This window comes from Haemaphysalis longicornis, unplaced genomic scaffold (assembly GCF_048455015.1).
Source record: "Haemaphysalis longicornis isolate Haplotype H1 unplaced genomic scaffold, Haemaphysalis longicornis Haplotype H1 scaffold_3, whole genome shotgun sequence".
NCBI classification, from domain to species: Eukaryota; Metazoa; Arthropoda; class Arachnida; order Ixodida; family Ixodidae; genus Haemaphysalis; species Haemaphysalis longicornis.
The window spans coordinates 13,067,291-13,076,269 of NW_027526335.1; the positions used below are offsets into that span (position 1 = coordinate 13,067,291).

At 45.2% G+C, this 8,979-nt stretch overlaps 1 protein-coding gene across 1 annotated transcript in view; it reads left to right on the top strand.

Moving 5' to 3' along the window:
• LOC144173991 (cell adhesion molecule Dscam1-like) overlaps window positions 1-7,245 on the top strand; it is a 184,800-nt gene extending 177,555 nt beyond the window's left edge. Inside the window, exons 21-27 of the mRNA XM_077702387.1 lie at window positions 283-579; window positions 1,454-1,630; window positions 2,823-2,963; window positions 5,163-5,208; window positions 5,388-5,472; window positions 5,536-5,607; window positions 6,180-7,245. Of these exons, the coding sequence (XP_077558513.1) occupies window positions 283-579; window positions 1,454-1,630; window positions 2,823-2,963; window positions 5,163-5,208; window positions 5,388-5,466 (740 nt within the window). The 3' untranslated portion in view covers window positions 5,467-5,472; window positions 5,536-5,607; window positions 6,180-7,245. The remainder of the gene's footprint in view (window positions 1-282; window positions 580-1,453; window positions 1,631-2,822; window positions 2,964-5,162; window positions 5,209-5,387; window positions 5,473-5,535; window positions 5,608-6,179) is intronic.
• Window positions 7,246-8,979: the final 1,734 nt, after the last annotated feature.

Here is an 8,979-nt window from a genome sequence, read left to right on the forward strand (position 1 = left end):
CAAAAAAGAAAGACAGGTAAGCTTACACTGTTGCTACGTCTGCTGCTTGCAAATAACGTTTCAATTATAGGACTAAAAACTATAGGTTCTAGCTGTCATGTCACCGTCGAGGGCGCTGTTCAGAAGTTCGCCCTATCAACACTGTATGCACGGCGTTACTATACCAAAGCGAAAGAACTGTCACCCCTACCCGCAAGGCAGAAAGTTTCCCTTCACATGGGGCAGCTCCCTCACGTTTTCTTTTATCGTTTTCGTGGTGCGACTCATTTTGGGCAACTGCAGGACCCGTGCTGCAGCAGCCCGACCGTCTCGTGGAGAGCAACTCGAGCGCCGCCTGGCTGCGCCCCGACGCCTGGTGGCACGGCGGCTGTCCGATCAGCCACTTCACCGTTCACTACCGGCGCAGTGCCGAGGCGGACTGGACGCTGGTGTCCAGCCACTTGCCCTATAAGCACGACGAGCCGCTCGTCCTGTCCGAGCTGACACCGGGCTCCTGGTACGTGCTGCTCATGGTTGCCCACAACGACGCCGGCAGCACCACTGCGCAGGTCAACTTCGCCACGCTCACGCTAGACGGAGGTGCGTTCGCTCATATTCCACGGAAGGGTTACAAACGAAGTAGCTTCGCAAGACGCGTACCATGCATACACTCTGCAGTACCACGCACGTGTAAGGACACGTACTAGCATTAACATTTAAATATGCTCCTGCAAGTATAATAGACCCGACGCCCGCATCCCTGTCGCCCTACTGCGCAACGTTTGAGCCATTCACGAGATAACTTCCCCAAAAAGGAACCCAAAGAAGGACACTTTTTTACATCAAGACATGTTTATGTCGAGATTGTTCGCCATAAAACTACGGCGTTTGACACATTTGCCATTCCACCACAAACGCGGATATCATCGCCCATTTTTCCGCCCGCTAACGAAAGACGTTCTGTACGTTTATTTACATCAACATTCACTAACGCAATTGAGGTACAGTTACTTCTCGAGCTTGAATTGGGATTACTTTGCTTTGACCGTTTCGGTAACAGCGAAGAACAATAGCTAGTGCAGCTGTACTAAACAGCGAAGTGAAAGCGAATTTTCTGACCTTGTCGTAAAAAGTAGGCGCATGCTATGACTTATGATTAAAAATGTTAAATAGAAATCATAAATCTTACTTGATTTATCTCAGGCCCAATTTTATTTGTATGAACAGGATGACCTTGACAGGGAAATACAAGTTGATAATGACAAAGACCTTAAATAGGAAATAGAGACGAACCCCGAATGGCATTGTGCAATTTTCGCCCTTGATTGCATTTCAACGCGGAAATTATGATTTCGACGTTAGGCGACATCGTTGCTTCAGGAGGGTTTCTGTTGCAACGACTTGACGCGGAGCATGGGGATATTGATCGGTTATTTTTCCTGTCCTCCACCCTCCTCATTCCCGGTGTCACCAGATGTGCCTTTGCAAAAGCCTCATCTGCTGGATGCAAAGATGGCGTCCTTCTACCGGCACCTGACGGTGACGCTGCCCATCGGGAGTTCTGTGTTGGTGCTGGTCGTGGTGCTAGCTGTGCTCTGGTGCGTGCTTCACCGGCACACGGATGACGCAGCCGGACATGGAACGCCGCAGGGTCAGTGCTGCGTCATGTTTGCTGCGTCATGTTCATTGTTTGCTGCGTCATGTTTACTCGAACGCCCGCCAAGCTGTAATAAGTCCTTTCAAATTTCCTCCGCAACCCTCTTACAGATACGGGTCCCCTTTGAACAGCAAAATTACGAAGCTGAGTTGAAAGTTCGGACAAAGCCTTAAGGTTACCTGGGTGGCACTAGTGTCTGGCTTGAGGCTTTATGAGAATACCTAGCGCAGATGTTTAAGTTGTTTACTTCCAGATGACACGTATACGGCTTAGCAGTTTTCTTTATTATGGCTCGGATTACGCCCAAAGAGACAAAAACGTTTTGTAACGAGCTGTTAAAATGAAGAAATGGGCTTGTCCTGGGTTTAGGCTACCGTCGGCACAGGACCTCCGCAGTTGCCTCCTACTGTGAGCTTTAAGAGTACGAACTTTTTTTTCTCTTAATGAAGTGGCCATCGCTTAGTCAAAATGTGTGGCCGAGCTCTACCTGCCCCACAAAATGTAACAGCGCTATAACAAGGCCGTAGAAACAAGCTGAATTTATTTTTAACGCATAGCAGCTTTCTGAACGTCACATTATTCACGCAACCAATTATTCATTTATTTGTTTAGTGTTACACCGACGATGTTAACTCTGTCGGCAAGATTTAATGTGGGAGTTTGTTTCGTGTTGCGGTAACATGTTGAGGATGCGGCTCTACCAAACTCTAAAGAGATGGAAGATGCCAGGCGAAAGTGATTGAGAATACACTTTTATTAGTGACCATTCTACGTAGTATAATGTAACGTCAGTATTCAACGCAAAAGGTTCATGTATGCATACTGGCACAAACTCTTCTGGCAAGGGCCAGAATAGTTTGTGATTTATTTAATTGATTGTGGGTGTTTTACGCGCCCAAGCTACGAGGCGCGCCGTAGTGAAGGCCACCAGCACAATTTTGACCACCTTGGGATAGGTAATGTGCGCCATAGTCTAGAGAACACGAGAGTTTTCTCTTTTCGCCTCCATAAGAAAAGCGGCAGCCGCAGCTGGGAATCGAACCCACGTCCTTGGGCTCAGCAGCCCTACGACTTAGCCACTGAGCCACTGCACCGGGTTGTCAGAAGAGTCCGCGCTTTGTACCAGATCCCTGGGGCGTCCTTTGACAGAGGCAGTTAGACGCCGTCTCCGCTCTTTCCGTTCCAGGCAGCGTGTCTGGCGAGCGGTATAAGAGTGAGGTGCTGGCGTCCCCGGAGCCCACGTACTGCGGCGGCTCGTCCCGGGGGTCGTCGGCGTACGCTGTGCCACACAGGGTCTACGACGTGCCTTACGCCCACAAGAGGCCCGGTACGGTGTCCCGGCAGACGACCGCCCAATCCCTGCGTCTTGTTCTGATTTTCTTCTCGTTACTGCCATTCTCACAAGCATCCTAAATTTAATTTATTTTATGCGGCGGTTGTTCTTGACAACGTAGGGCAGGGTATTGCGACGTGTGAAAGGTTCTCTCTTCTACCAATTCTCCTAAAAAGACTTTATTGCAGCGCGCGAGTCTCCCAGATTTTCTGAACAGTTTGGATGTACAGTAAAATTTGTTTAGATCTGCAACGTCTTTAGAGAATCGACTTAAGATATAGTTTCGAGGCAATCACCATACCGCGAATATCATTACCCAGACTGTAAATTTTGTAAACGTCCCGCATTCAACCAGCGAGGCAAAGAAAGCACCTGTTGCATAATTAATATGTGGTCCTATAAGTCCGCCACTAGTTTTTCCGAAGAAGATGCAGACTCTCGTTCATGATACGTTTCTAGGCATAATGTACGGAAAACGCATACGCCATGAATTTTACGGTGCGTGTGAACGATCCATGCCTGTCTGATTGATTCTGGTGCAAGAGGCCAAGCGCAGTCCTAGAAAATGTGCTTTTGGGCTAGTTGGTGTATTACGGCCAAAAGAAAAAAAAACACTAAACACAGGGCACAAACTGGGAGAAGGATGACACAGACCTATCGCCTGCGGTACAATCTTCTGCACATAGGCCACAGCCGGAGAAAGCGGACGCCAACTGTCCGGTTCGAGAGCTATGAAAGAGCTACATTAGCTCCGATTTTTCTTTGGTGGTGACATACCATCTCTCACACGTGGTTCTTACACTCGAAGCCAAAGGTCGTCTTTTTTTACGTTAGTGCGTACCGTTCTTTATATAGTAACCGGGGGTCCTGGAAGGCACGAATGAAACTTTTGTTTCGTCTAGCAGTGTTTTTTTTTTTACTAAAAAAGTCGTTAGCTGCATATATATGCATTCCATAAGCGTGAGCCTAACGACGTACTATATATATAGGTAAGAAGTTTCCTCGCTACTGTCAATTGCGCCATGCTTCATACATGTCAGCTTAGATTAGCACAAGACAGCCTTGGGAACATTCGACGCTGAGTGTAGCTTGCTGTGCTAGTTGGCTTGACATCCCAGGGTAGAAAAACCACCGCACAGAAAGCGAAGGTACAGTGAAGAAACACACGGAAGAGAAAAACACAGGGACGACCAGAGGCAGTCTCTGTGTTTCTTTCTTTCTCGGTGTCTTCGTTTATTTGTGGGCTAGCTCCAATCAATAATTGACGCATAACGCCGGTACATGAAAAAATTGTAGGTTTCCTCAATTCTGCGTTCATGGCGAACTGTTTTTTTTTTTTCACAAATAATTAAATATTTCCGCGTTTCGAACTAGTCAAAGGGAGACGAAAAAAGACTAAAAAAGATATAAAAAAGCATGAAAAAATTTTTTAAACCATTTAATTTGCCTTTTTTTCTCACTCACCCTCCGCTTCGCACGATTTGTTTAAATCAGCTGTGATGGTCCACTGTGAAGTCGCACGTGGGCGATAAATAGATTGACAGCACACACACCCTTTAGGGCAGGAGCACAAGAAGAGCCAACCCCGATAAATCTGTGCGCGTACTCTCAAGCCCCCGCAAAAGCGAACGAGCGCGGTAGAAACAACACCGGGAGCATAGAACGGGGGAAAGGAGTGATAGTGCTAGAAAGAAGGAAAGGGGTGCGTGACGTTAGCACACGCTGCGCCTGCACATACGTGTCTGGTGCGCGGCCCCCGCGATCAGCAACAGCGCGATGGCAGGAAGAGGTGCCACGTCGGCGGGAAGAAAGGGCGGTAGGCGTAGAAAGAACACAGTCTGCACATAGGTTAGGGAGAACAAGGAAGAGCGCAAATGAACCGAACGAGTAGTGCTTGGGCGTCTATTTCATAACTAAGTAAAAAACGGTAGCACCAGATCTATTCGCAAACAAGTAATCGCATGACGTCTCTGTCTGCTCAAAAGCGCACAGTTTAAATGTTGGGAGTAAGCAATGGGTCTAAACTCCTGCTTAGTATAGAAATGAATGTTTATATTCGCATTACCAGTCACGAATAATAGTTCAAGCACCATTCAAGCTTATAGAAGCAATCAGAATTCTACTTAACGTGTTAAGGTTATACTAAAAGGGCTTTACCCCAACTTAGGTCTTGTTTTGTCCTTTCTTTTTCAGAGCACATAGCCATCCAGTCTAGGAAGTCCCAAACTGCAACAGGCCTGTAAGTCGCATTTGCATTTCAGCGACACCGCGTCAAAACAAAACAAAAACGCCAAAAAGAGAAGAATTGCTAACTCTAAAATTGACTTACGCTTCTGTATAGCAAGCATAGGGCAGGAACAGATTAGAAGAAGCCTTTCCGTTTACTCCTCGCTAATTTTTTCCCTCTTGTTTTTGCAGAAGTCGGGATGGATCCCAGCTATTTTACGTGTCTAGCAAATCTAAAGTGTTCGACGACGACGACATGCACAGGTTATGACGCGTGGTAAGCTTTCCACGCTGTGCAGTCGGATTTCAAAATGACCTTCTGCGGTTCACACTTTTGCAGATGTACGTCCTGCCGTTGCTTTGAGACTTGCGGAAGAAGATTTTGTGGACATATTATATTTGCACTGTTTCTGTAAGTAGTAATTCCACATGTTTCAGTTCATACTTATTTATTTTCACCGAAATTAATTTTAACTTTGGTCATATTTGATCACGTATCATCCTGTTGCTGCTTTTATGGCGGCAGACTTATTCTTGGCGATGTACTGAAAAATTCTTTTTTCAAATTTTCATGCGTTGATTTGATGACCCGCATCTAGTACTTGGCTTCTATGAATAAAGTAGCAGCAGACCTAGGTTGTGCTTGCGAAAGGCAGCTGTCCTGCCCCCTTGTTTTACATGCTGTGAACGACACCTTTTAAGATTCCAAAGCTCCTGTGTTCTACAAATTACGGCATGAACCACACATTAGAGCACCCCTCATTATATCACCTGACACATGTGCATGTCTTCTGTTCATATGATCCGGTGATATCAAAGTCTAAATGCGAAAGTAGGACATCCATAGCTTCCATTTAAACAAATTACTAGGAAAGGTATAGTTCATTTCCTTCACTTATACATGCCAAATACGCATTAGCACAGCTAAAATACGTTTCCTTTCCGAATTTCTTCTCTTGAATCCATTTATTCTTGTTACCACAGGTGACCAAGACACGTAAAAATCGGCGACGAGCTAGGGCCAACAGGAGAAAGCTTCACATAGACTTTCTACGAGACACGGGAGCACGGAAGAGACCGGACAGCAGACGTTAGACGCCCCCGATGGGGCTCCTTCTCCGAGACACGCTGCCATTTCGTCCGGCCACTTACTGAATACGGACAATCAAACAACACGGCACCTACTGACCTTGCAAGGGGCGTATGGTTTTAAAAGAGCACTTATTGTTAACGCTAAAATGAGCACGGCGTTCCTCGCAAATCAGGCTGCAACAGGACTTTCTCTGCTTGGTGTATGTTCAAGGGGAAGAAGTTAGCCAGAAGGAATGGCGCTGTAGTCGATAAAACTGATGGACCAGACAGAATTTTATTTGGAACAGAGCGACACCTCTTCTCGGTGTTTAGTGGAACCTGGGTAAGGGAAAACGGGAACAGATAGTATATATTTACATTTAAACAATTTGTTTTTTTTTTTCTGGTATTCAGTTAACTGCCTCGTTACGCGCCAGTGAGCACTGCCTACTATACAAATAAATTGCTTAAAATCTTGTCGAATTTAGGTGCGGACTGGTTTCTGAAAGCTATATTGCAATGACCATTTTGACTGTACCGAGGTGTAAAAATGTCTACGCGAAACGACTACGCATACTCGGGCATCCTAGGCTAATCCTCAAGCTGTTTTTCCCAAAAGCACCAGTCTGTGAACATCCACGCGGCAATCTTTATTACCAGGAGCGGTTTAGGTCAAGGGAATACTAGGCATTTTAAGTCGGTGGTATAAAAAATGTCGGTGTGGATGCGGGTTTAAGGGTGAATTTAATCGGCCCAAAGCGAGAATCCTACCCGAAGACACGACAGCGTCCCATATAGGTGTTACCTTTTACGAGTGTTCCATGTTTTCGAATGTTGAGTCCTTGTCCACTGTAATGTGTGCGAATGCCTCGAACTTTCCCAAGAGAAGACAAGGAGATGAGTGCGCACGGTTACTGGATCTTTGAGTGACTTTGTACATGTGTAAATACCCATAAAATTACTTCAATAAATTATTTTACACCGGATCACGTTGCGAAGCTTCAATTGTTAATAGCTGTAGTTTTTCGCCTATAGTTAGGAGCTTCTGAGGCGCACAGTCCGAGTGGTTAGTCCTGTATTAAGGGAGTAGTTTACCCCACGGGTTCATGCTATGAAAACATGCAAAAAGGCACTCAGACGGGGAGTGGAGAAAATATTTTCTCAAAGACGGCCTCGAGAAATTATTTATTCGCTGCAACGTAGCATATATTAAAAAACATTCTGTATATACTGCTTTTGAGCAAAAAAGAAAAAAAAACTTTGTTAGTAGTCAGCGGTGTGTGCGTGTGGCCTTCTGCGACGTCCCGTGTTGAGCCCTGCTGGTGTGTCCCTAAAATTAGTCTGAACATCGTTCATGATTTCAGGGGTATAAACGGAACAAAACGTGACACCTAGCTGTGAAGTACGAAGAAAGTCACACCAAAGATGGCATGCGACAGCTTGTTTGAGGGCATGTATTCCTACCTACAGTTTTTAGAAGATAAACCCATGTACCCCGTATGACATATCTTAGACACTACAGTGCTGCCATATCCGGCCGGCGCTTCACAATAACGATGAACAATACACCAGAAACGATACATAATAACGGTATGGAATAACGGTACGTAATAACGATACAGAAGAACCAGACAGAAGTACCATACACCAGAAACTACAGATCAAGAAAGTGAATTCATTCCCACTTAAACGACCCCCAAAAAGACAAGGAACACAGAACACACCGCTGTGCTGTATTTCTGGACTTTCTGATGTTCGTCTCAGGATGATTCCCTTCCGCATAAGTACCAACCCGTACAGATCAGAGCCATTCTTCAAGTCAAGCTGATCTCTTCCAATTGGAAGCTATTTTGGAATTTTAAGCATATCGAAAATAGGTGACATGCGAAGATATATGTTATATTATTATATAACCATATATTTATTTATTTCGCAAGACATGCTACACCAACCAATGTTGCCTGATGAGATTTCCTTGTGTAAAGCAATTACTGTAGAAGCGGTTATGTTTTTTTATGCATGGAGCTTGTGTCGTCCGGTGCTTGCTAAAGGAACTGCATATAAATGGCGTGAGGACTGAGTGTAAGTGCCGCGTTTTCGATTTCGATTATACGCTTGCGAAACATGTAACTATAGAATTTTTAGATGAAATAGATTTTGGAAGAGAAAAAAAAAGGAGTTCTACCTTCTTTCGCGTTTCACTTTACTATAAATGGCGTGGAACTGCATATAAGGAACTGCATATAAAAGGAACTGCATATAAATGGCGTGAGGACTGAGTGTAGGTGCCGCGTTTTCGATTTAAATTATACGCTTGCGAACCATGTAACTGTAGAATTTTTAGATGAAATCGTAGATGAAATACATTTCGGAAGAGAAAAAAAGGAGTGCTACCTTCTTTCGCGTTTCACCTTACTGGCAACATAGAGTGCTATTACAAGCGATTGCGCCCTGTGGGCTATGACACCTGAATCTTCAGTGTAGAGTAGGTAACAGAATTTGCTGGATCGTCTTTACAAGTAAAGGAAGTTGCAGAACGTAACGCATCGTGAAAACGGAGCAAAGACGATGGACATAGAAAATGGGAAGAGACAGCTAGGATGTCCTTGTCCTGTCTTTCTGATGGAGGCGAAAAGCAAAAACGTCCGTGTGTACGAGATTTCGGCGCACGTTAAAGATCCCCAGGTGGTCAAAATTAATCCGGAGCCCTCCA